This window comes from Talpa europaea, assembly GCF_964194135.1.
Source record: "Talpa europaea genome assembly, chromosome: 7".
In the NCBI taxonomy this organism is placed as follows: domain Eukaryota; kingdom Metazoa; phylum Chordata; class Mammalia; order Eulipotyphla; family Talpidae; genus Talpa; species Talpa europaea.
This window is the reverse complement of record NC_140074.1, coordinates 32,067,713-32,095,612: the sequence shown is the minus strand read 5'-3', so window position 1 is coordinate 32,095,612 and position 27,900 is coordinate 32,067,713. Positions and strand designations below refer to the sequence as shown.

At 37.8% G+C, this 27,900-nt stretch overlaps 1 protein-coding gene and 1 pseudogene across 2 annotated transcripts in view; one reads left to right on the top strand and one right to left on the bottom strand.

The window, feature by feature from the left end:
* Window positions 1-7,352: 7,352 nt before the first annotated feature.
* Window positions 7,353-7,968, bottom strand: LOC311174412 (large ribosomal subunit protein uL6-like; annotated as a pseudogene). The gene has a single exon. The product of its transcript is annotated as a large ribosomal subunit protein uL6-like (transcript).
* Window positions 7,969-14,379: 6,411 nt separating this feature from the next.
* KDM4C (lysine demethylase 4C) overlaps window positions 14,380-27,900 on the top strand; it is a gene marked incomplete at its 5' end in the record, with an annotated part of 315,802 nt that continues 302,281 nt past the window's right edge. Inside the window, 3 exons of the mRNA XM_084237773.1 lie at window positions 14,380-14,523; window positions 19,116-19,291; window positions 27,348-27,462. Coding sequence (XP_084093899.1) covers window positions 14,380-14,523; window positions 19,116-19,291; window positions 27,348-27,462 — 435 coding nt within the window. The remainder of the gene's footprint in view (window positions 14,524-19,115; window positions 19,292-27,347; window positions 27,463-27,900) is intronic.

Genomic DNA, 27,900 nt, shown 5'->3' with positions numbered 1-27,900 from the left:
CATGCGCATAAGCAAAGTACATCCTCAGAGAACAGGAGTCAAATGTGGAAAGTTCTGTTTGCAGAACTTCTAATGTCCTAGAACTCCGTATGCAGAGTAAACAGGTATTCTCCAAAAACTCCAGCTCCCTTTAGGACAGCAGGCTCCCAACAAAAAGGGAGCTCCAGAGTGGAGTGACTACCAAATAGTAAGATAAAGTGGACAAAATGTATGTAGGCTATTTTATGTTGGGATTGTTAGTAGGCAGCCCCAGAAATAAAAAGGAGGGTTGTACCATTTTGTGAATTCTTACTTGCACATTAAGAACTTGGAACAAGGCTCCAAAACAGGCAAATAGAGAGTCCTAGAAAAGTTACAAAGGGACTTAGAATGAGTTAGGTTAGAGATTAACTGGCCAGCATGTGGATAGATGTCTGTCCTACCAGCAGTACCAGGAAAAATTTTGGAACTAAAAGAGCAGGAGACTTAGCCCCATCAAATGCCATTGTTTTAAAGGACCACCTGGCCCTTCAGCTCTGCCCCTGTTTCCCAGGAGCCTCCTGTTCAGCAAGTCAGATTCATGGTATACCGTGAGTTGTAGCCCTCAGGGCTGGGTTTCTCATGGTATAAAGATGGGGGTGAAGTCCATTCAGGACATCATTTACTGGCTGTGAGTTTCTGTGACGGGATTTGTCTATGAGGGCTTGGGAGAGAAACCTATAGTTGGGGGTCTGTCTAGGAGGGAATATAGTGTGAAGGGAGCCGTTCAGAATTACATGGGAGAGGTTTGAGTATATCTGTAGGCAGTGGGGAAGAAGTTAATAGATTTTAATTTGAAATTTTTCTTTTTAAGCGAACATCTGTGTGCATACTATAGCCTGAAAATGTGTTAAATTTCTTATTTTTTAAATTGAGAGTCTATTGATATATAACATTAATTTCAGATGTAAAAAATGATTTGATATTTGTGTAAATTGCAAAATGATTAAGTGTATTTTAACCTTCATCACCACACTGTTACAGTGGTTTTTTTTTTTTTTTTTTGTATTTTGATGAGTACTTTAAGATTACTCTTAGTAGCTTTCAAATATGTGATGTGGTGTTACTAACATGGTCACCATGCTGTGACTAAACTCTTATGTAGTGATTTATTCAGTTCCCATCACAGTGCTGTGGGAAGAGGAGTGTTAGCTACTTTACTGATGGGGAGACAGAGGCCTAGGTTAATTTTCCACCTATTAAGTAGGGCAGCATCTGGTAGGGATTAGAACTCAGTCCTGTCTATCTCTAAGGTCTGGACTTCTTTACCTGGCCGGAGGCAGTCTCAATTTGAAATAAATACTGAAAGGTATTTCCATTGTGGTAGTAATTTAGTGTGCTTGAGATTGCCTTGTAATGTCAATTTGTTTAATTGCTAGAAAGCCAAGCAATTGTCATCTGTTAGAGTAACATTTTGTGTGGTAATGTTTCAATCTAAGGATTTAGACATGGTCTAATTAATACAGTGGTTTCCGGTCTTTGCATTGTTAGAGATGAATGGAAACCAACCCAAGGCAAAGGGATAATAGGATTTCTGACAAGTAGGAAGTTACGTTTGAGTGCTATGACCTAATAAAGTTTGTCATTCTCCCATCCCCTACCTCTCTTTTTTTGTAATAATTACTTACTTAGTATAGTCTGTTGATAAAAGAACTGTGCTGTTCAACCTTTGGTCATTTTAAGTTGACAGTAATGGTGCAGACATTCATAAATTTTGAGTATTGAATCGAAAAGGCTCAATGCTCTAATTCATGCCTTGTGGCTTTTTCTAAGACAGTCTTTGCTTTGTAACATAGCATAGATATGTATATTCATACGTACATATAGAAAATATTATAGACCCTTTGTTCTAGTTGTGCTATTGCTCATTTTGATACCGGAATTGTCAGGCCTAGTCTCCCAGCCGGGATCGGATTTCAGGCTGCAGGACAGCGCTGAGCCCCAGCCGCTAGACCCCCACGGGTTGGTGTCTCACGAAGCCGCAGCAGGAACTTCGCAGACGCTCAGGCAAGCAAGCGAGAAGAGGCAGGTTTGTTTAGAAGAAAAAGTTTATTGAGGAGAAAAAGAGCAGAAATAAAGTGGGACTCCCAGGCCAGGGAACCAGGCCTGGGAGGGGCAAGGAAGCCAAAGTAGAGTCGTGTCTTAGGGAATATATACCTTTTTTCCCTCATTATTTTAAAACTTCACCAGTCTCTTTGTGATTGGTTAGTTCTCGGCTGTCTTACTTAATTTGCTACTGAGTGGGGGATCTTCACATTCCGTATCTAACAGCTTTCTCTTTCCCCATTAGTTGTATCTTTAAATTTATGGCCCAGTCTTCTGGATGGGCATCCCTGCATTGAAGTTAAACAGCTGCCCTTCTAATGTGACCATAAATTAAACCACTCTCCATTTCTCCAATCTCCGCCTCCCTTTACCACCTGAAGGAAACCAGGACCAGCGTTAACAATGTTGTCCTTGGTCCTGGCATGTTTGATTTTCCTAATGGAATGGGTTACTTTCCCTTGCTTGTCCTTATCTCTGAAGCCTCCCTAAATTTTTCAGAGGTCCCCTCCTGCACTATCCCTAAAACTGCCTAATAACCCTAGCTTGCCCTGTCTCAATTTCATCATATTCCCTCCTTTGTTGCTGCTTTTCTATGCAAATATTTATTGGCCAACAATTGATACATGTAGTTTTTATTCATATCTATTATGTTTTTTGTTTTGTAATAGTCTCCTGTTCCTAATCCTGTACTCCCAGTGTCCTCTGCACACCTAACCCTGTTGGCTTTGGATTGTAGACTGTTCCGCATTTTGGATTTAGTATACTGCTTTCTTGCCCCTGTATTTCCTAACTGGTAGTGATATTTAATGATGGGTTTAGATTCAGATTTACTTTTTTATGTAAAGATGTTTAATAAATGATGCTGTGTTTTCCATTGCTTCTTACCATATCTGCTAATTCCACTGATATTGAGCCTGACTCCTCCACTATAATGCTTCTGCTTAACTTGTTGCCTCATGATTTTAGTAGCCATAAATGATGTTTTCCTAGAGTCTCTATTTCATTAGGGGATGTTTAAAAAAGGTGATCATATAGTTCTCTCACTTTTTCCCACATTTATTGCTTGGATTATTTCTGTAAAGGAATTTCCTGCCATCAATTTGTTTGCACTAAAACAACATTTGTTCAGAAAAAGCAAGGTAAAGGCTTGATTTCTTGCCTTTATAAATCTTTGGTGTAATATGTTCATGAATTCCAATGACTGTTACTTTAAAAAGAAAAAGAAATAGAGACTTAGGGATTTTTTTTTAAAGATTTATTTATTTATTTATGCATACAGGAACTGGGCTATAAGCCAGAGGTATGGGGAGTGAGAGGATTCACCAGAGACAGAGTCAGGAGCAGAACAGGTGGATCTACTAAAATACACTCCTGAGGGGAGCAGCGGGCAAGACAGGAGAGGTTTGCGACGCCAGACGCCATGTGTGCGTTCAGTCCTGGCCTGCTGGGGATCAAACTCAGGCTGCAGTGGCTGGTGATAGCTTGATAGCACTGTCTTTAACTAACCCTGTGCCACCAGGGAGGCCCCTACACTTAGGGATTTTAAAGTATTTTGTGATATACTTAATTCACTGTGGTCTCATGGTTTTTTGTTTTAATTGATTATAGTGTGTTATTTTTATTTATTTTGATGATTAATTTCCCTCAAGTTTAGCTAGTGGAAGCCCCTTTATGCCCTTTTGACATGGCCCCATTTTTTTTTACTTTTTTTAGTATTTCTTTACTTTCTGTCATAATATGTTACAGGCGTACCTTTTTTTTTTTTTTTAACAAACTGATATCTAATATAAACATTTCTAAACAAAAGTAAATACCCAAAATGATCACCCAAATATCCCAGATTCAACAATTTTCAAAATATTCCCAATCTTTTTCCATATATCCTCTTCCTCTCTTTTTTTGTTGCTGAAGTGTGTTTGTTGTTTTTTGAGGGGGGAGAGAGCACAATGGACTATGGTGGTAACTGTGGGTGTTTGGGTGGTAGGAGTGCTATGGTGACCACACCTGCAAGAGAACATTATATTGTCAAAACACTAGCACACATGTAAAACAATGGTATGTCAATAACAATTAAAAAATTAAAGGAATTAGTCTTTTATTCAAGAAGCTCTTTCAATTTTGTGAAGAGCTGTGTTTAGAAACCAAGATTTGATAGCTCATTACTACTGGGGTATTACTACTTCCAAGACATCTTGGTGGGCAGAACTAAGGAATTAATACACACACACACACACACACACACTCTCTCTCTCTCTCTCTCTCTCTCAACAAACACATACTGTGAGTTTACATTAATATTTCTAAATTCCAGGCTTGTACCATAGGTTAACTCTAGTTTCCTCCTTCAACATTTGACGGCAAGAAAAGTGGCTTCCATTTTCAGCCAGTACATACCCAGTCTCTGGTGCTTGTCAGGCTTGTGGTCATTGTCCTCTTCACTACAGTCAGTCTTTTAATACCACCAGGGAGGCCCTCATTCTTTGTCTTTCATGACATTGGCATGTTTGAAAAATATAAAGTGCTTATTTTTAAGAATGCCACTTAATTTGGCCTTTATTTAATTTCTTAAAATGGCCTTATTTAATTTATTCACTGTTGATTTTAGTTTTAAAGTGGTACCTGCCCTTATAAGTTTTTGATAGCTTGCTTGCCTTCTAGAACAACATGTTCCAGTCATATCTTGTAAACTTGTGTCAGACCTGCAACCAACCTTTTCTTCAAAAGGTTGCTTCTTTCTATTGAAGTGTAGTATTTAGAGACCACAATTTGCATGCAGTGGGTACCCTTTGCTACTGTATTGTTTTTGTTTCTATGCTTTGTTCAGTGGGCAGTACTACAAAATACATGTTATTTTATTCTTTGAGTTTTCAATTGATTTAAACAATTTTAAGGGAATGCATATTGTAGGAGAAAAGATCATCAGTTCTTACTGCTATTTGAGAAATTGCAATGAAAGATTAAATTTTTATGTAACCAAGATTTTATATTGGGGAACCTGCCTGGTGGCGCAAGGGGGTAATTCTCAGTACTATGAAGCTATCTGTTCCACCCCAGGCCAGGGAGCTGACCCACATGGTGCAGCAGACTTCTCCTGTCTTGCCCACTGCTCCCCTCAGCAGTATATTCCAGTTAATCCATCTGTTCTCTTCTCCACTCTGTCTCTGGTGAATCCTCTTACCCCCGCACCTATGGCCTATACCGCAGTTCTTGTATGCATAAATAAATCTTAAAAAAAATTTTTCATATTGGTATCTCATTATACTTATAATAAGCATTTTGATTCTTAATGACAGTAGCATTATTTTCTTATAGTGTAATTGTGTTATATTACAGTATTATTGTACTAATTAAGAGTTCAACATTGGACTTCCCTGGTGTCCCAGTGGTTAAATCTTAGCACTATCATTGCTTCAGCCCACCTGGCCCACTTTGATGGCCTGAGTTCTATCCCTGTCCAGGGAGCTAACCCACATATGGTGCAGCAGACCTCTCCTGTCTTGCCCTCTGCTTCCTTTAGCAGTGTATTTCAGTAAATCTGTCTGTTCTGCTCCCCACTCTGTCCCTGGTGAATCCTCTCATCCTTCCCTCCCCACACCTCTGGCCTACACCCCAGTTCTATGCAAAAATAAATAAAATCTTTAATAAATAAATGTTCAATATTAGTGTTACTAATAATCTGACAGCTAAATGCAATTTAATATATATTTTAAGTATTCTGTATTCTAAAATATATGCCACTAGAATTTACAGTTTAAATAGTACTGTGCTTCAAAATTACTTATGCAGTTCTTTTCCTGGTTTATTAAATTACTTACACAGTTCTTTTCATGGCCACTGACTTTTATTATATGATTAAGTTAATTTGATTTTCAAATTTTTTCCTTTTAAGTTTTGTTTTTAAATTTTATAAATCATACATGATTGCAGAGTTAGAACTCTTTGTAGAGCTACATTCACAAAAGTTTTGCTCCCCTCTCTGTCTCTTCTTTTTCCTTCAAGTAACAATTTTTATTCATTTTGGTCTTGCTTTCTATACAAAAAGTAGAACATAAAAAAACCCTCTTCTGCATTTTACTTATTAAATTGTATAGTATAACTTGGAAATCATTCCAGATCTCTACTTTGAGATCTTCCGCATTCCTTTAGGTTGCCTCTACAGTGTTGTGTACAATGCTAGCACTACCATTTGATTCAGCAAGGCTCTATTCATGGGCACTTATGGTAGTGTAAGGTAGAAAAAGGAAAAACTAGGAAATGAAATATGTAATTAAAATGACTGTGTTTGAAAAATTGATGCAAGGTTGAAATGGACATACATAAAGTAGATATCATATGTAAGATTCAGTGCTGGGAGGAAGTTGCAGGTTTGTAACTATAATCAATTACTGTGTGAGCATTTCATGTAAGGAAAATTGCTTTTCCCACCCAGTGGGACTCCAGCTTGGCTGTAGTGTGACCAAAAGGAGTGTCATGGGTAGGTGGAGCAAAGACAATTTTGCAGGTTCCAACATCCTTTTCTGTGTGCCTGTTCTGAGGAGATGACAGTCCGAGTGCTAATAGATCTATCAGTCTTGCTAGATATTTTGTTTTTTTTTTTAAACACTACAGTGTTTAATTTACATATCAAAAATTTAACCATTTTCAAACCAAAGATTAACTCTTTAATATAGAAAAACCCTATTTATTTGGCTTAAGGTCTCACTAAAACATACATGTTCCAAGTGATTGTTGTCTATTTTTTCTTAATTTAAAATTATGAGGGACTAGGATGCTGAAATAAATGCCTAAAGCAAATCAAAGATTTAAGACTGAGAGGATCCTGGAGCACTGAAACCATATTTATCATAAACTCAATATTCCAACTCTTCCCAAAACTCTTTGTTCTATTTCTCAGTTGCTTTTTCACAAAAAGTTACTGGTATAGACAAGTGAATGACGCATACTTGCCTTACAACATTCAATTTTAGATCACTACAAAATTTCTTATTTTCTATATCCAATTAACAATTTCAAGTCATCTGACACTGTTACTATAGTCCTCTTGCCTGTAATACCCTTGATATTCCTATGGAAATCAGATTCAAGCCTTTTCTCTGTAAAGTCCTTCGGTAAAACTGTTTCTTGTTACTTTTCTTAGCACACTTTAGAACTGACTTGAACTGTTTATTTGCTTAAAAGTTTGAAAGGATAATCAGCTTAAGGAAAAAATCAATGAAGACTTTTATTATTGCATCTTAAAGATGTACCACAAATAGGTCTAAGAAATCATCCATTATCTTGCTGCTCTGTAGCTGGACAACTTAAATCTTATTCATCAGCTTGCTGAACTGTTCCTTTTTCAGAAACATAGATACCATCCAAAAATTTCCTGATATCCTTGTTTTTAACTGTCGTGGCTTGCTGAATCAAAGCAGCTGAATTTGATACAAGTTCAATATTGTTTCCTTCAAGAATCTACTCATCTTTCTGGGCTCGAGATACTGAACAAGCAACACCTTGTCTCATCCGAACCCTGTGAATGTATTTTTCACCCAAGAAATTTCGGATTTCAACAAGAGACCCATTCTCCTGAATAACAACGTTGATAGGGAAGTGAGCATACACAGACCTCATCTTATAACGGAAGCCCAGTGTAACACCCTTGATCATGTTCTGTACATGACTACAGATAGTGCGAACAGTAGCCAGTTCCTTTCTATTTCCCCACCATTTGTCAACCCCGAGTCTCTTCTTTTTCTTCCCAAGCAAACTGAGTTCGACATTGATGTGATTGAAGTCCCTCCGCAGGGTGCCTCTGGGGCCCTTCACAATAACAGTGTGACCCTTCAGGGATATGTCAGCATTTTCTGGAATGTCGACAGTCTGATTGCTGAGAATGGTTTTCATTCTTGCAGTAGATGCGGCAAAGAGCAGTCTTGCTAGATATTTGGTGACCAAGAGAAGGGGAAAACTTTCTCAGTTTACCTAGGAAGTCAACTTCTGTCTGTTCACATCTACCAGGGGCTAGGAAGTCAACTTCTGTCTGTTCACTGTCTGTTTACATCTGCCAGGGGCCTGTGGAGGGATGATCAGGATTGTGTGTTGGCCAGTATGGATTGATGGAGGCAATTTACATATTTTGATCTTCCTCAGGAAACTTCTCCAGCAACCTGGCATAGAATAAGTGCAGTAAGGAAACTTTTGCATAGGTTCATTTGTCGTCTTGACTGTTCTCTCACAGAAGCATCTTCCAGAATCCACTTGTCCTTCCCTACTTGTCTCTATAGGCTGATGGGGCAAGCTGGATTAATGATCTGAATGGAAACAAAAGGGTGAAGCAAAAGTGCATGGGCCTCTGGGAGAGGAGTGATGTCTCACTCAAACAGAAGATGATCAATAATTAGGCCGAGGGCTTTTCTTTGCTGTCTTTCTTTTCTTTCTTTTTAAATATTTATTTATTTATTTATTTATTTATTTATTTATTTATTTATTTATTTATTTATTTGTACAAGCACTGAGTACAGTCAGAAGCATGGGAGGGTGAGAAAATTCATCAGAGCCACAGCGGGGAACAGAACAGGTAGACTGACGAAATATACTGCTGAGGGGAGCAGGGGGTGCAGCAGGAGAGGTCTGTTGCACCATGTGGGACCCTCGCAGGTGGCTGGGGATTGAACCAGCACTGCAGAGGTTGTGGACAGCTTTGCAGCCCAGTGCTCAACCGCTGCACCACTAGGGGAGACCCTCTTTGCTGTCTTTCTAATTTAGGGTCCTAGATTCCATTGAGTCCTGGGATGATAGTCAAGGGCAGCCTTTAAATCCAGATGTTCTTGATGTGATTCAATACCTGGACTGTGTACTGATGGTTGAGGTAGAATTTTCAAGGTGGCTTACCACTTCCTTTTTCATACAAGTCTAGAACAAATTGAGAAAGATGAAGGCGTTAGCTGGAAAGTCAGAGTATTGTGTGCTTTATTGTTGATAAATTTGGGGTTGGAGTATGTGATGCTCTATTTCTTTCTCTCCAGTCTGATCCTTGATGTCTTTGTTAGCTCACTTAGGCAGCTGTAATTAATTATCACAAATGTGGATGAATGAAAATGAGAGAAATTTATTCTCACAGTCCTGGAGGCCAGGAACCCCAAAACAGGGTATCAGCTGTGAGCCATGCTTTCACTTTTGGGAGGACACAGTTCAACCCATACAATGCTAGATCGTGGCAGTCTGCCAAGCAAAAGCTTCCTTTGCTCATTGAGGTTAAACTGGGTGAGCTGCACCCTTGAAATGAAAAGGCCAGGCTTGTAGCAACCTTAGATGGGCCCTGGGTCCTACCTCTGATGAACTTGGCACATAGAAAATGGAGTAGAGCGGGGAAGTAGCATTTGTTTGCCCAAGTTTTGGGTGCTGAGTTTCTTTTTAAAATTTCATCATAGGAAGGAGGAGTGAGGGAGGATTGGAAAGCATGGTTTTCAGGACTTGGGTGAGTTCTCATCAGGAACTACGTTGGAGGCTGGATATAGGTTCTCTTTTACACTAGCACAGCTGGTGATTGTGTTTTGCTTCATTTTCTTTCTAGCCTAATGCATTGTCTGTGTACTGATGAGTGCTCTTCTCCCAGGGGGCTTCTCTTTACAGTGGACCCTCAAGTGTTCTCTTCAGAGGCATTTATCAGTATGGACCAGTTCTGTGGCAAGCATTGTCTAAGAAACTATTATACTATATGATGAGAATCCTCAGATTCTCCTCTTCACACAGAAGTTGTTTAAGTAAGAGAACATAAAATCAGAAATACCCATGTACTCAAGGAAAGTAATGTAAGATTTTAATTTACATAGCAGGAAAGCATCAGCTCAGTTTCTTTTTTATTACCTTATAAAGATATAATATTAGAATAAAGAGAATAGATGTTTTTTTCTTCATGATAAATATAAATTTTCAGAAAAGAAGCTTGGGAGAGTTATGTAAGTATGAATTAGTATTAGACTTTTCTTCACTTAATGAAAACGATCTTTAGCTTAGTTAGAAGAAAAATCCTGGGGCCTCCCCGGTGGCGCAGCGGTTGAGCGCTGGGTTGCGAACCTGCCCGCGGCCTCTACGGCGCTGGTTCGATCCCCGGCTGCTCCCCGGCCACCAGAGGAGGGTCCCGCATGGCGCGCAGACCCTTCCTGCCGCCCGCTGCTCCCCTCAGCAGTGTACTTTGGTCCTTCTGCCTGCTCTGCAACCTGGTCTGGCTCTGGTGAATTCTCTCACCCTCCCGTGCTTCTGGCTGTACCCAGTGCATGTGTAAACAAAACAAACAAACAAACAAATAATAAATAAACATGCCTCTATTAAATAAATAAATAAATAAATAAACAAACAAATAAATAAATAAATAAAAGATGGCTCTGGCTCTAAAAAAAAAAAAAAAGAAGAAAAATCCTAAGGGTACTTACTATTTAATATGGTTACTTGGTGTAGGGAGTCTCAAAAATATTGAAGAATAGCTCTGTAGAAGCAGAATAACAAAGTTATCATTACAGATATTCTTGTCATTCACTTTGGGGACTGAGTCTCTAAAGAGGTGTAGTATTAAAAAAAAAGGATTATTGCATCACCTTCAGCTGAAAATCAGAGTTGTTTCTTGCAAAATGTAACAGTCTTCCTCTGACTAGGAGATATTGCAAAAGCACTTTAAACCTACTTTTCTTCTTTACTCAGAACAAATAAAGGTAAAATAAAAACAGGAGAGACTGGGAATTTGACTCTAGTAACTTCATTAAGCTTAATAATGATAAAAGTGGATTGGAAAGTACTCAAGTAGCAGAAATTTATGAACTACCTTTTAAAGGTAAAGAACATAAGTGGGCAAACCAAAATGAAATGAAAAGCGTAATGAATGTCCAAAAATCATCAACCTAACTATTATCAAAGAGTACTTCCCATCTTACTTGGAGTAATGTTTAAGTTCTTTTCTTCCCACTTTCCTCACGTACCTGTTCTAGCCACACCCACTCCTTGGTGTTTCTTGAAGAGCCCAATAGGCTCCTTGCTGTTACATCTGTTAAAATGCTCTTCTTTGAGATGTCTGCTTGAGTTATTCCCTCCTTCAGGGCTGACTTGCCTTCCCTTGCCTACCCCCTTAAAAATAGTTACCCCTCTTCATTACACTCTATCCTGTTACCCTCAGAACACTTATTACTTGTCTGTTTTACTTCACTAGTGTTAGGACTTGTTTTCATTCCTTCATGAATGTCTGCCCAGCAGTTAGGCATTCGGTAGCAGTTTGTTGAATGGCGGGATTTCTGTTTCTCTCTTTAGTGGCTTCTTGCTCTGCCTAGAGAAATAATCAAACCACCCTTGTTCTCTGGGCAGGGGAGAAATAAGGCTTCATTCCATGTATCAAAGGTAATCTGAGGACTTCCCTTTCTTACTGCTTAGGTTTTTTTTCCTAACATTTTTTTCCCAGTTCAGGCAAATGAGTGTGTTTTCTAGATGATCTTTCTGTTTCGTGACCAATTCTTTCCTTTTTCCTGCATTGGATATCATTTTATAAATATTTTAACATTTCAGCATATTTTCCTTTATTCAGTTTAGCAAATAGTTATTTCAGCAATTATTATAAGCCAGGCTGGATCCCAGATTGGATGCCAGGGCTTAAGAAGATGGAGAGTCTGTTTTTCCTGTGAGGAACTTCGAGCTCAGTTTGTGGTTGGAAGTGCAACCCACTGGGACATACAACTGTTGTAAGAATTCAGAGAGAGAAGAGAGACAGAGAGGGGTGGAAACAAATAGGGTGTTTTGGGTGTTTAGCCCATTCCTGCTCCAAAGGATGGGCATCTTGACAGTGGACAGTACTTTGCCAGGTGAGGAAGCAAATAAAGGTTGCTCCAGTGGAAGGGAATAACTTGGGCAAAGGCATAAAGAGAGCTCTGCTTTTTTAAAAAAGATTTATTTTTATTTATGCATAGAAGAAATGGGGTGCAGGTCAGAGATGTGAGGTGTGTGTTAAGAGGATTCATCGGAGATAGAGTGGGGAACAGAACAGGCGGATCTACTGAAATAGACTGCTGCGGGGAGCAGTGGGTGAGACAGGAGAAGTCTGCTGCTCCATGTGGGTTAGCTCTCTGGCCAGGGATTGAACTTAGGCCGCAGTGGCTGGTGATAGCTTGATGGCACTGAGAATTTTTTTTTTAAAGATATATTTATTTATGCATACAAGAACTGGGGTACAGGCCAGAGGTATAGGGGGTAGAGAATTCACCAGAGACAGAGTGGGGAACAGAACAGATGGATTGACTGAAATACACTGCTGAGGAGAGCTGTGGGTGAGAAGTCAGAAGTAGTCTGCTGTACCATGTGGGTAGCTCCCTGGCCAGTGATCAAATTCGTGCTGCAGTGGCTGCTGCTAGCTTCATAGGTTGCGTCTTAACCCCTTGCACCGCTAGGGAGGCCTGGCACTGAGACTTTAACCCCTGTGCCAACAGGGAGGCCTGAGCTCTACTTCTTTAGAGAAGCACAGTGAGCATTGTTGGAACATAAGGTTTAATGCAGGTTGTGGTGGTGAAGAAGGCAATGGTAAGGCTAGATCTAGATGCTTCTAATGGATTATGTATCTGTTTAGAGAAGAGATTTTTCGTGGATTGGAGCCTGTGTGTCTCTAAACATGAAGGTGAGTGGAAGGTGTCCTGGAAGGTTTTTTCTTTGGCCTTACCCCTCTCCACAGCAGGGAAAATGCAGAATGTTTTCTGTCATATATTTATATGTCACCACACAGATTATTTTCTCCTTTATATTGTTTGTTTATAGAGGGTGGCAGGATTTGATTTTGATGTTCCTGATTCTCATCACATGTGCTTTGTGAGATAAACACTTAAACCTTAAATCAACAATGATTATATCTTTATCTATAGCTCTGATCTGTTTTAACTTCTTATTTTCCTGTAGCATGTTTCTCCCTCTTACCCACCTCATCCCTCACTGCAAGTATTTCTTTTTGTCAGGCAAATTAATTGTTTTTTTTTTTAAAGATTTATTTATTTATTTATACAATCACTGGGTACAGTCAGAAGCGCGGGAGGGTGAGAGAATTCACCAGAGCCAGAGCCGGGAACAGAACCGGCAGACTGACGAAATATACTGCTGAGGGGAGCAGCGGGCACACCAGGAGAGGTCTGAGCGCCATGTGGGACCCTCGCCGGCTGCCGGGGATTGAACCAGCGCTGCAGAAGCTGCGGGCAGCTTCACAGCCCAGCACTCAACTGCTGCGCCACTAGAGGAGGCCCAGGCAAATTAATTTTTAAAAAAGGGTGGGAAATCTGTTCTGATAGGATTTGTTGTTTGATGCCAGGCACTAATGCTGGCATCAGGAAAGGGCTTGAGGGTGGGACTTCTTTCTGGGGAGGTATTTTTTTGCCATCTTTGTACTTGGCACATATTATGTGTTCAATTAATGTTTGCTGAAGGATCATCCTATTTCTTGATAGCAGGACTAAGTTTGTGACTGCATAGCAAACTCTACTGTCTGTTTTTGATCTCCTATAATCTTTTCTTTCTAAGATCCAGACTAACTAAATTCCCCCCTCCATCCTTCAGTATTTCCAAATATTTCCACTGCCTAGGGTGTTCTCCTATCTGGCAAATTCCTATCCTTTCTCATAAGTCTTAACTGCCCCTTTCTGGGGAAGTCATTTGTTTTTAACTTGGTGAAAGTGGTTACTCCTTCCCCTGTACAATTTTGTGTTACAGCTTATTCGGTCTCTAGATGGTGAGCTGGAAGGTGAAGATAAATGTCACTACTTCTTTGTCTCCAGTATTTTAATGTGGTGCCTGGTGGTTTTACTGAAAGGATGGTTTGTAAATTATTATAGGGAAGCGTGTTATGACAGGAGCCGGCACACCTGAGTAAACTTTGTGCCGGGGGTGTTGATCATTGTCCTTTCTCTACTCATCCTGGACTAGGGCTTTACACAGATACGTGCATGAGATTTTTCAGAACTAGTACTTGGGAACAAGGCCTTTTGTAAATTTGAAAAATTCTAACATACATTCTTGCCAGGAAGGATTTTGAGGGGGGTGAGAAATATAATTAGATTAGTGATTCAATGCCAGGAATAGGAGCTTGGCAGGAGGAGTGATTAGAAGTAGTTTTTGTTTTTTTTCCTAGGCGTTCAGGAGAGGCCAAGGGAATCTCCCTGTTAGGTTAGTAGGAAGGATTGGTAATACGTAACTAAAAGAGAAGATTTCCAGCTGGGGGAGCTTACGTGATATTTGGGAGGAATGACCTCTAACCTCCCCATGCAGTTATTCAGTGCTGATGATTATGTCATCTTCTCTGCAGAGACTGTTGCAGCAATCATGGAGGTGGCTGAGGCGGAGAGTCCTCTGAACCCCAGCTGTAAGATCATGACCTTCAGACCCTCAATGGAAGAGTTCCGGGAGTTCAACAAATACCTTGCATATATGGAGTCTAAAGGAGCCCACCGAGCTGGTCTTGCAAAGGTGATTATCCTCAGATGCTTTAAAGCAAAATGGTCATTTGACCTTTCAGTTACTTCTGTGAAGTGGGAAATCATCTTCATGATGTGGGAAATTGTTTCTTCTAAAGTAAGATAATTGCAAAGTCTTTGTTCACTTTAATCCATATGGAACATTTGATTCTTCACAAAATAATTATCTTATTTTTCTTTCAGCTATTTATGCTAGGTTGTGTTCTCGGGCTTTTTTTTTTTTTTTAAACCTAGAAGCCAAAGAACTTCATATGGGTTTCAGAGGTAGGAGAGTATTCCTAGCTTTTATCTTTTTCTCATGGAGGATGGTATTAATTGTTCCGAAGCTTGACTACTGTTCTCCTCCCTCTCCTTCTCCTTCTTTCCTTCCCTCCCTCTCTCCTCCTCTTTGTTTCTTCTCTTTTTTTGTTCTCTTTATTTTTTCTGTACTCCCTGCCTTTCTCCAGTCCTAGTCAAGGAGAGAACTTCCATAACTGCAGGGTCAGTGTTCAGGCCTTCCTGCTCTCCGGTCCACTTACTGCATCTGGGATGTATCCTTGGGGCCTGCCATTTTGTTGTGTGTAATTCAGATCCTTCCTAGAAAGGTTTAAAATTTGATATTAAGATGAGTGAAACCTTATTATGGGTAGGTGAGAGAGAGAAAAGGAAGGTAAAGAGAGTGTAAAGGTTGATAATGAACTCAGACGAGCTATCCTTAGTTTAGTGTATCCTTAAAGATCCCGTTTTTGAAACCTCCACAGTTACAGATTATCTTTGTGGAGAAAAATCATTTTTTAGTTGAAGAGAATGCTATTATTTCAGAATCATTTGACACATGTAATTTTGGTTCTCAACTTGCATTAGGTTAGCAAGAATTTGTGGACTTTATTTGGGTGGAGGAAAATTGGTGGGGGGCGGTGACTATATCCCCTTCTTTGGACTCTGAATGCAGCCCTTTGTCCTGTTCTCCTTTTGTTTCTTGAAAACATATATCTTACTGTGTTCCACTGAGATTGGTAAATGTCCTGTGCACCTTTAGTAACATTAGAAGAGGAAGTAGCAAGTACCCTCAAGAGGGAGTTGCAGGCACAAAGAGTACACCTGTGTGGCTGTTGGTGTTATATAACAGAATGAAATTAATGAGAGCTACAATTAGTTTTCTGGTTGTTGAATAAAGCACACCTGAGTCCTGACTTTTTAATTTTTCTGAGACTCATTGACAATGTTGGAGATATTTATTTATGCAATCCTGTGATTCTTTCCTATTACTTATACTAGGAATACAATGAACCCTTTGTTTCTAGTTATTTTTGCCCTTTTTTATGTCAAGTCACATAAATCTCAGTTTCATCTACTTTCCCTATTTCCCTGGAAGTTGCAGCAACAGCAAGTGTATAAACTGTACTAAATCAAATCATGCAAATCAAAACTTCATTAATGTTGTTAGTTTGCTTTGGAGGCTAGCCCTGGGGAAAGAGCTGCTCATGAAGAGTCTTTGTTAATGCACCATTTAATGAATTGGTCTTATTTTATGATTTGAAGAACATGGTTGAACAGTTCTAGTAGTAGTGACTTTGGCCTAAGATTATGGTCTGAGGTTTTCCTTTCATCAGCATTTTTAGGTTTATATTTCAGCCTTAAATTTTATTTCCAAAGTGAGAGGATTGATACCCTGGCTTTCTGTCTATAAAGATGATGGTCAAGCTGGGAAAGTGAAAATAGTGACAGTCTCCTTAAATTGTAAAACTTGTTCCTATGTTGGAAAATCTGATATGTTAAGAACTAAAATTACAGTCCAAAATTAAAACTTTTGTCATAGGCATGTACTTAGAAATTTTTTAAGTTCTATTTGAATGTTTTAATGGAAAGTAAATGAACCTGCATGAATACTTACAAAGATAACATTTAGATATTTGTAAATTTATTTGCATTCCATGCTTTGCTAACTTTCGAAAAGGAAAAATTGCTGTAAACTTTTTGGGTAAATAGCTGCCTTATTTTTCCCAAGACAGGAAATCTTTAACTCTTTTTTTGTTTGTTTGTTTGTTTTATTTTTTAATAGATTTTTAAATTTTAACATTTATTATTTTTTACATGAAATATTTAATTCTTAACATAATATTAATTTTGATTATAGTTTTTTTTTTCTAAACAGTAGCCTGGATTAATCCATGTTTCATGTTTCTGAATAATCAGACTTAGTTCAGGCAAAGAAAAAGTTAGTACTTTTAACTTTCTTAAATATAACCCCCTCTTCTTTGAATGTTATCAAGAGAATGTAGTATGTTTATACATATTCATTAAGTATAATTCTCCATCATATTTTTAAAGTATAAAAGATAAGGTATATGTATGGTTGCCTATATTCTCATTTTAAACTAATATACCTTGAAATTAATATCCACAGGTTGCCGATGAAAACTAAATTATTGTTAGAATTCACAGGTCACTTTCAATTTTTTTTTGAGTTTATGTAGTCATTTATCAACTGTTTAACAGTGACCAAGCCACTCATCACTTGACCTCATATTTCTTACCTGATGAGACTTGATCCAAATCTTTCACTTGCAGGTACATTGTAAATCTAATTAAGAGATAAAACTTTAAAACTCTTAGATTATAAAATAGTATGTCTGTATGTGCTGTAGTGGGAAGATACAGATTTTTAATCAGAAGATCAATACACTTCCCATAATGGCAAAAACAAGCAAATTAGATTACAGTGAAATTAAGAACTTATTTTTATGAATAGATACCTCTTATAAAATTAGTGGAAAAGTTATAGGATAAGAGAAAATATTTGAGACAGATGCATACACAAGACCGAAGTTTCAGTGATTGTCAATACAAGGTGTTGATGAAGATGTTGAATAGCAGGCACTCTCATCCTTTGCTAGCGGAAGTATGAATTGTTACAACCACTTTGGCAAAAGGTTGATAACATTTACTCAATATGATCTACATATATATAGCCTATGTCCCAGTAATTTCATGGTTAGGAGTATTTCTGTCTGTGAATTTTAGAAAATCATGTGCACATATGCAGCAGATATGTACAGCAGTGTTAATGGCATATCATTTGTAATAGTATGTAATTAGAAAACCAGTGACCACCAATGGTCACCAATTTATGAATAAATATTATAAAGGAATACTGAGTAGTAATGAAATTCAATGAACTTCAGCTCCATACAACATTATACTTGCATCCCATTAAAATTATTGAGTGAAGTAAAAAAGATAAACCTTGAAGAACATATGCATATATGATTGATTACATTGCTGTATAGTTTAAAAATTAGTGTTAAATTTGCACACCTAGACACAAAACTATGAAGTTCATCAAGGAAATGAGTATCATAAAAACCATAGTGTTGCCTTTTGGAAGAGAGGGGAATGTATTTCAGGGCATTTGGAGGGCCTCTGGGGTGCCAACAATATCCTGCTGCTCATAACTGGGCAGTAGGTACTCTGGTGTTTCCTTTACAATAATTCGACAAAACTGCATATTTTTCATTATGCATTTTCTGTATGTGTGCTATCTATATTTTGCAATTATTCTTTAAAAACTTACCTTAAAAAGTTAAAACAACTTCTAAAGGTGGATAAATTTCAGCTGCAAATCATGACTTAATTCATAACTTTGCCATTCTGATTTTTATTCATCTGAATGTCTTTTTGATCTTAATGTTCATTAATTTTTTCTACTGTGAGTAATTAAGTGTTTAAATGCTATGGGAAAGCAGTGGTGTGCTGAGTCATCTTATAGACATAAGAATCAATAGTACACACCTTGTTCCAACTCTGTGTTCAGTGACATTGCACTGGTAAGCTCAGATTGGCCATGGTGAAACTAGGCAAAAGCTACAAATACATATTTTGCTCACCTTCCCAGAAATCTGACTGTTAAACATTTACTTGCATATCACTTTGCTATATTGTGTGATAGGTATTTAAAGAAATAAAATTGACAAACAAATATTTAGTTTTTTTTTTAAAGATTTATTTATTTATGCATACGAGAGCTGGGGTGTAGGCCAGAGGTGTGAGGGGTAGGGGGTGTTGAGAGGCTTCACTACAGATAGAGTGGGGAGCACAACAGGCAGATGGACTGAACTACACTGCTGAGAGGGGAGCAGTGGGCAAGATAGGCGAGATCTGCTACGCCATGGTGGGTTAACAACCTGGCTGGGGATAGAACTCAGGCTGTAGTGCTGTGGATAGCTTCATAGTGCTGATGAGATTTAACCCCTTATGCCACCAGGAAGGCCCCAAATATTTACTTACTTTTCTCATATTAATATAAACAACATTTGAACATCAGCAACTTAATTTACTTCTATGTGTTTCTCAAATTTACCTTTAAAATTGAGAGCCTAACAGTATCAACTAAAAAATATTACAAGTACAGTATTTGGTCTAGTAAGTAATAAATTTTGCTGTTGAAAAATCATCTATAAGGTGATTATCTTACTGTGAATCTTCATGAATATTTTATACATTTGTCATAATAATGTTGAGAAATTTGTCTCCTGTATTGTTTTGGAATACAAAAACTAACTACCAGGAATATTTTCAAGATAACATTTTGTTATTTTATTTTAGGTGATTCCTCCTAAGGAGTGGAAGCCAAGGAAGTGCTATGATGACATTGATAATTTGCTTATTCCAGCACCAATTCAGCAGATGGTCACAGGGCAGTCGGGACTATACACTCAGTACAACATCCAAAAAAAAGCCATGACTGTGAAAGAGTTTAGGCAACTGGCTAACAGTGGCAAGTAAGTGGATTCAGTTTGTTATTTTTGTTTCTTTCAAAGATATATGTGAACCTGATAAGAAAACTTAGAGACAGAGGAGCTTGCGATGAAAAACAGGAGTCATGCATGATCTCTTTTAATCCTCATTTACCTCTTTTTTTTTAAAGATATATTTATTTATACATACAAGAATTGGGTTACAGACCAGAGTTGTGGGAGGTGAGGATTTACCAGAGACAGAATGGAAGAACAGAACAGGCGGATTGACTGAAATATACCACTAATGGGAGCAGCGGGCAAGATAGGAGAGGTCTGCTGCGCCATGTGGGTAGCTCCCTGGCCGGGGGATTGAACTTGTGCTGCAGTGGCTGCGGCTAGCTTCATAGGTTGCATCTTAACCCCTTGTACCACCAGGGAGGCCCTTCATTTACCACTTTCTTTGCTTTGCTCTTAAAGGTGGTTGCCTACTTATTTAGTTTAGGTCCTCATTTTATCATCCCACTCAGAATATCTATAAATGTTTTTTTCTATTTTTTACTTACGAGTTTTTGCTTCTATACATACTTCATCTTTGTAAGTAAATTTTCTTTGTGTGATAGTGCTTAAGTCTTAAGTGATAAATTATGTACTTTTGAAGGTTAGAAGATGAGTAAATGCTTGAATGACTTGACAGGCTAACATTTGTTGGTGTGTCAACAAATTAGTGCAAATCTTAGTAGCTTAAACCAACATACATTTTGTATCTCAGTTTCTGAAGGTCAAGAATCTGGAAGGACTTAGTTGGGTGGTTGTGGCCTAGGGTCTCTCATGTTAAGATGTTGATTGAGGCAGCTGTCACTTGAAAGACTAGATGATCCTCTTTCAAGATTTGCTCTTCTTACATGGCTGTTGACTAGAGTCCTTAGTTTCTTGCCACATGGACTGATCCTTATTTGGCAGTCTTCTTCCAGAGCAAGCAATCCAAGTGAGAGTCACCAAATGGAAGCTACAATGTCTTTACATGACCTGTTTCTTGACTATTACATCTGCCATCTTCTTTTTGTTACAAGTCAGTTGCTAAGTGTATCCTGTATTAAAAGGGAGGAGAATTAAGCGCCACTCCTGGAAGGGAGAAGTCTAAAATAATTTGTGGACCCATTTAGAAGCTATTACAGTAATGATTATTATTAAATTACCTTAAAAAAAAACCTTTCCAATATGATGGTTAAGGACCTAGATTTTTTAGATGAGTGGGCATGAAATTAAGTCCTTTGGATGAATTTAGTTGATATATATATATAACTACACACATACACACACACATAAATACACATACATATATATTTTTAACTTATGTTTAACTTGATGGTACTTGAAGAATATTAATTCTGCACATGAAATTTGTGCGGTGGAGCATTCTGGCTATTTCAAAGGAATTGAAAATTTTATATTTAGTTGAGAATTGAGTTCCCTTTTTTTTTTTTTTTTTTAATAAGTAGTTTTTTTTTTTTTTTTTTAAGATTTATTTATTTATTTATACAAGCATTGGGAACAGTCAGAAGTGCGGGAGGGTGAGAGAACCCACCAGAGCCAGAGCGGGGACCAGAGCAGGCAGAAGGACTGAAGTACACTGCTGAGGGGAGCAGCGGGCGGCAGGAGAAGTCTGCGCGCCATGTGGGACCCTCCTCAGGTGGCCGGGGAGCAGCCAGGGATCAAACCCGCGCTGCAGAGGCTACGGCCAGCTTTGCAACCCAGCACTCAACCACTGCGCCACAGGGGAGGCCCATAGTTCCCTTTTTTTTGGAATTTTTTTGGGTAGCAGTTAGTAAAGTCTTATTCCAGATCTCATTAGATAATGTGAAACTTTAATTATAGATAAATTGGACTGGTTTACTTTCAAACTCTTCAGGAATTCTTTAATAAGTTCGGTATTATTGAAATAAGATTGCAGAAGATATTTTACCCAACTTTTAATAAGTACAGTTTACTGTATCTGTTATCCATCATCTAGTACCCATTTGCAGAATCATTCTAAAAGTGTTAACTATTTTAGTTAATTTAGTGGAAGTTGGCTGCTTTGGTATTTCAAGAGACAATTTGTAATTTTAATCATATTATAGCTACTAGAAAATATTATGCCTAATACTCAATCATCATAAATACCATAGGGTAGGTACAAAGTAAGATAAGACTTCTGTGGTTGTTAATCAGGAATGGAGTAATTTTAATTTTAGGTACTTTTGAGATGAATTTTGAAGGAGGATCAAAAACATTTTTACAATTTACAAAAGTAATACATACTTACTTTAAAATTCAAGCATTTTACGAACATGTGATTTTATTTCCCAAGACAATGATTATTAATAATAAATAGTATTTCAAAGTATTAACAAGAACAGAGCTTTGATGTCCTTTATTTACTTATTATAGAGAAACTTTTATTACCATTTCTAGTCTACTAGGTAATCCTCGAATGGTATCAGATTTCTGTTTAGAGGGGATTTATTTAAGTAGGTACTGATTTTATGCATATCTCTGGTGAATTTTTTTACTGTGGTGGCTTAGTTATAGATTGACTGTCTCTGAAATAGCCATTCAGATGACATTGTCTATTTTGTGTACCACTCTCTGTAAGACTCAGTGTCTGGTATGGTATCTGGAAGTAGGTGCTATTTATATGTGTGTTGATTGAATGATAAATAGTGTCATGGGAGCTAAAAATATAGTTGAAGTGGTGTAAATTATTAGACATTGTAAAGATTACTTATTAATAGAATATATATTTCTTGATATGCTGAAGTTTAAAATTATTTTAAGATTTATTGTATTTATGCATACCAGAATTGGGGTACAGGCCAGAAGTGTGGGGGTGAGAGGTTTCACCAGAGACAGACTGCGGAACAGAACAGGAAGACTGACTGAAATATACTGATGAGGGGAGCAGCAGGTGAAACAGGAGTGGTCTGCTGCGCCATGTGGGTAGCTCCCTGGCCGGCTGGGGATCGAACTTGTGAACTTCAGAGGCTGTGGATAGCTTCACAGTGCCGTGCTTAACCCTTATGCCACCAGGGAGGCCCCTAAAAATTATTTTTTAATAAAAAAGAACTTTAATCCAATTGATGTGCAATAGAGAGAAGAGAAAGAATATAGTTAAAATAGTTTTCCCATGAAACAAGCTTAAAAATTATTTGAAAAAAATAGTTGGCTCTTTTTTTAGTTGTGAAATATGACTACTATGAGAAATTTCTGAAATATTGCTTCAGTGTTAAATTTTCTTTTGAAGTTAATTTATCGTTTTTTTAAATTAAGATTTATTTTATTTATACAAGAACTGGGGTACAGGCCAGAGGTGCGGGAGGGTGAGAGAATTCACCGGAGACAGAGCAGGGAGCAGAACAGGCAGATGAACTGAAAACACTGCTGAGGGGAGCATCAGGCGAGACAGGAGAGGTCTGTTCCTCCATGTGGGAATCTCCCTGGCCTGCCAGGAATTGAACCTGTGCTGTAAAGGCTACGAACAGCTTCACAGTGCTGTGCTAAGCTGTGCTGCGCCACCAGGGAGGCCCAGTTAATTTATCGTTTGAGTTTAAATAACTATTACAAAAAAATAAGTAACTATTTGTTACAATGTTAAAATACATTTGAAAATTCTCTCTATATTTCCTTTAGTTTCATGAGGGAAATATATTTCAAATGCCAGTGAAATGGGTTTTTAAGCCTCAAACCAAGGCTCTTGCTTGTTTCCTCATAGCTACACTGGAATCACTTGGTCTTTATATTATTATGGAATTGTTTTTAGAAGAGGCTAAATGCCCTAGGAGGCAGAAGTTACCCTCTTTGGCATCTCTCTTCATGTTTTCCTTCAGTACATGCCCTTGGATGACCACACAGTACATGATGGGCTTGGTGTAAACAGTAGAGAGAAGAGCATGCTCACTTGATTAATAACATAGTCCAAAGCAAATGTAGAGACCTGTACTGTAGCTCTACTATAAAACTTTTGGAGGTGAGTGTTAGGTGCTCTTGTAGAACTTATATAACTGATATGTGATTTCTTCTAGGCATGGTTTAAGTGCTTTTTAATTATTAGATGAAGTCCTTGCAAGAGCTCAACTGTTATTATCCTTGTTTTATGGAGAAATGAGAGAGGTCTAGAGAGATTCAGTCTCTTGCCCAGGGTTATGTTGCCTTTAAGTGGCAAAGCCTGAGTTCAAACCTAAACTGTCTGGAGGCTTTGAATGTGGCTGAAGTCACACGTCTTAACTATTATGCTATTGTTAACTAAAGGTTCTGGGTAAGGAGGTCTGGTTGAATTAGTTTTGAGCAAATTGACACTGGATTTGTGAAATAGCTGTGATTATTTAATATTAGGGATGGAATCTGTAGCTAGGTTTCATTACAATCAGGTACCAACCAAGGAACTGGTTACTTTTTCTCAAGTTTAGAATCAGCTCTCATTTCAAATAGCCAAAAGTTTTAGAACTTAACCTCACTTCCCAACACCAAAGTATAACTTTTCTCCTTTAGAGTTTCGAGTTGTTAAAAAATGATCGTGATTGTGTAGTGATAGTTTTTTAGGTTTTTACTTTATTTGAGATAAGCTGACATAAAGTACATGTATTGCAATAATAAAACTTGAAACTCATGTAGTACTGGGGTGGGGAGGAGGGTTAGGGATAGGTAGAAATAACTTCTCTCACCAAATCATTACACAGGGGAAAGCAAAAGGGTGAGAGAAAGATAGGAAAAGCAGTGAAACTTTCAGATCAGTAGGAGGAGCTGAAGCTTTGGTGACCAGCAGCATTTTCTTATGAGAACACTGAAGGCTTTGTCATGGTGACTGGACTTTCATTGGGTATTAAGTATCTACAAAGAGTTTCTTCAATTTAAATTTTCCAGTAAAGTTCTTAGATTTTAGAACAAAGTTTGTATAGCTATGAGATTGAAAAAGCCTTGAATGTTAGAAAACATTTTCTGTTAGAAAAACCACAGGAGAGGGGTTAAAAAAAAGGCCAGGCTACAAAGGCTTCCTTAGTCTCTGCTGTTCTGGAGACAGATATCTGTATTGTCCAAGAGCACAGTGAGAACATTCTGGTTTCAAAAGGCTGAGAGTTTAAGGGTTGGTGGGCTGGGCAGTGGAGTCAGACTTAACTGCCCCAGCCCACTCTTAAATTTTGGTAGGGCTTTTTTTCAACCCAATGACAGCTCTCAACTTGAAGAATAATTTGACCATCAATAGAACCTCAAATCTGTAAGAATGTGTAATATATAATAGATAAAATTTTTATCAAAAAAAACTATTAAAGATTCCCCTTTTTTTGAAGATTTATTTATTTATGCATACAAGAGCTGGGGTACAGACCAGAGATGCAATAGGTGAGAGGATTCTTTCACCAGAGACGGAGTGGGGAGCAGAACAGGCAGATATATACTGAAATACCCTGCTGAGGAGAGCAGTGGGGGAGATAGGAAAGGTCTGCTGTGCCATGTAGGTCACCTACCTGGCCCGGATTGAACTCGTGCTGCAGTGGCTACGGATAGTTCTTAAGTGCTTCGTCTTAACCCCTTGTGCCACCAGGGAGGCCCCAAAACTATTAAAGAGTCTTGCACTTCTCACATCAATTCCTACTCTAAGTTAACCTATTACATGCTTGACCAGTATTTAATTGGAAATCTAATCCAGAAGACTGAAACGGAATTTTCACTCCACATTGAAAATCAAAGAAATAAAGTAATTGCAGTTTTTGGTGTATAGTTTAGGTCATTACAATACAATGAGAACGTGAAAGAGCAAAGCTGGGTGATAGAACACGTTCAGTCAGGTAGATGTTTATACAAAGATTGCAGTGGAACATAAAGAAGAGCTATGTGTGGGTTCACGTGCATGTATCTGGGGGTGCCAGATCCTATCAGAGCATATCTGAAAATGGGGAGCTATGGAGGCCTTTCCTGCCATTCCAGTTTTAAAAGTTCCACATCAAAGACAAAGTGGCATTTGGTGGGATGATAACTACATGCTAAATGGCACCATAAGTATAGTGGTATAGTCTTAGGAGGTACTCAGTTAGACTCATCTGGGCAACTTTGGTCACCTCCTGCTTGCTTAGCATAAACTTAAAGGGTTTGTTTCTGTCTGGGGAGAAATCAAATTTCTTTCCATCTTCAAGCATCCCAGTGTAGTGTACAACTCAGGTCTGGCCACCAATTGCCCTCTCTCATTTCTGCGGGAACGAAGTAGGTGCAGGCAGTGAACTGGCCATGTGGACCAAGAACTGAGCTGGTGGATGTTCTACAGCTCTGCCTTATCCCTCTCCAGGATGTCTCTATCCCACTAGCCCCCCTTCATCCACAGCATGTACCCCATCCTGAATGCCTCTTTAGGTTTTCTATCTTGAAAGGCAATTTAGGCTTCAGTTTCTAAAGTCCTAGAAGTTTTGCTAGTCTTTTTAAAAAATTATTTATTTTTATTTATGCATGTAAGAACTGGGGTGTAGGCCAGAGGTGTGGAGAGTGAGAGGATTCACCAGAGACTGAAATGGGGAGCAGAACAGGTGGATCTACTGAAATACACTGCTGAGGGGATAGTGGGCAAGACAAGAGAGGTCTGCTGCACTATGTGGGTTAGCTCCCTGTTCAGGTATCAATCTCATGCTGCAGTGGCTGGCGATAGCTTGATAACCCTGAAACTGTAATACGTGTGCCACCAGGGAGCCCCGGGGTTTTTCTAGTCTTAATGAAAAGTTTCTGCTAACTTTTTTAATAATCATCTTACTCTGACCCCTGGTTAACTTGTTTAGCTAGCCTGTACTTGGAAATTCTGTTAGTACTGGCTAATCAAACTGGTGGAAGTAGAATTAATAGTGAGGCTTTTATGTCCATTCTTTTTAGTTTAGGCTGTCCTCTGAGATTAATCTCAGTAAGTCAACAAATTATAATGTATCTAACTAAAATACAGTTGTCAAATTAAGTAGTTTGGTATTCTTATTGCTTAGATGATTAGTTTGGGGTCCTCAGTACAACAGAAGTTTATTGCTTCATATTTATTAAATCTAAAATATTCAGTAGTTTGCTATTCCTGCTAACCACTATTTTTACTGTGTTTGTTTTACTATGTATATGCCTGTTTGTTGATTGCTTTTTTTCATGATTAACATTGGTATTCTTGCTTTGTAATAATAATGATTATTGTTTAAAATTCAAATAACCAGAGAAGTAAGTGCCTTTTTGTAATTCCTATGTGAGGTAGCTATTGATATTATTAATTTGATGTTTCTGTCCATTTAATATGTAATTATAGATTTTTTTCATAAATAGTACCTTAGTATATTTACTGTTCTGTAACCTGCTTTATTCACTGTGGAAACATTTACTTTATTTTGTGTCCCACGCTTAATTGCTGACATTAGCCCAGAATTTTCAAAATGCTGCAGCAAACCCCGTGGGTTATCTGTTATTGTACATATGTCTTTGTTTTTTGGGTGATTTTCTAGCATTGGATTTTAGGGTCAAAAGTACATTTGTTAAGTCTTTTGATGTCTTAAAAATTATTCTAGAATTTTTTTTTGTTTACCAGTTTATGTTCCAACTCCAGCTATGTTAAGAGAGGTCTCACTTTTTTCTACCATTAATATATTAAGCATTTGCCAATCTAATAACTAATTATTTTATTTTTGTTTTACTTTCTTGGATGTTTAGCAAGATTGTCCTTTGTCAGTTTTGCTTTATGTTTTGTCTTGTACATGTAAATTTGTAAAATTTCCTAGTATATTAGAGTTGTTTATTTAAAGACTAGAAAATATTTGAAGTAATGAATTTTTAACTGATTTATGCTTCTTACTACTAATACTTTCACGAAAGTATTTTCTTTACTAGTCAAAAATCTGAAGTTACCTGTACAGATACTTTGTAATCTTAAGTATATCCAGATAATCTATAATAAATGCATTTTTATGTTTACTTGCTAGTTTTGCCAGTGTGAGTTCCTGCAGCATTTTCATTTTGATAGGATTTTGTTTAGAAAGTGATTTAAGTCAAATGATTGGGAAAATCTTAATATTGTCTTACTGGTTTGTGTTCTTTATTCATCCGCCTTTTCCAGATACTGTACTCCAAGGTACTTGGATTATGAAGATTTAGAACGCAAGTACTGGAAGAACTTAACCTTTGTGGCCCCTATCTATGGAGCAGACATTAATGGGAGCATATATGATGAGGTATGTTTATAATATATTGGGTTTTATAAAGGATGATTTCATGTTATTGCTTTATATACCATTTTAGGTAGTTGAGAAGTGGTCATTGTTGTTCTTTGAATGATCTACAATTCCTCACAGGACAAGAGGAAGTAAAAACACATTGATAGGCCTTTTGCTACTGGCATTTTACAAATTGAAGCTAGCTAATTATACAAATAACCTGATATTATTGAATGGTAATATAGTGTGTAGTTATCTGACTAATATTTAGATTCCATTAAAAATTTTTAACACAATCACTTGTAAAAATATTTGGAAAACTGAAATTATTTTTCATGATTAAGGCAAAAGAAGTATTTTCATTTGTTTCTGGCAGTTTTCTTTGATCATTTATAAAAGCTATACTTGAACTGGCTTATAATATCCCTTTTTACCACAGATAATGTTGAGATTTCT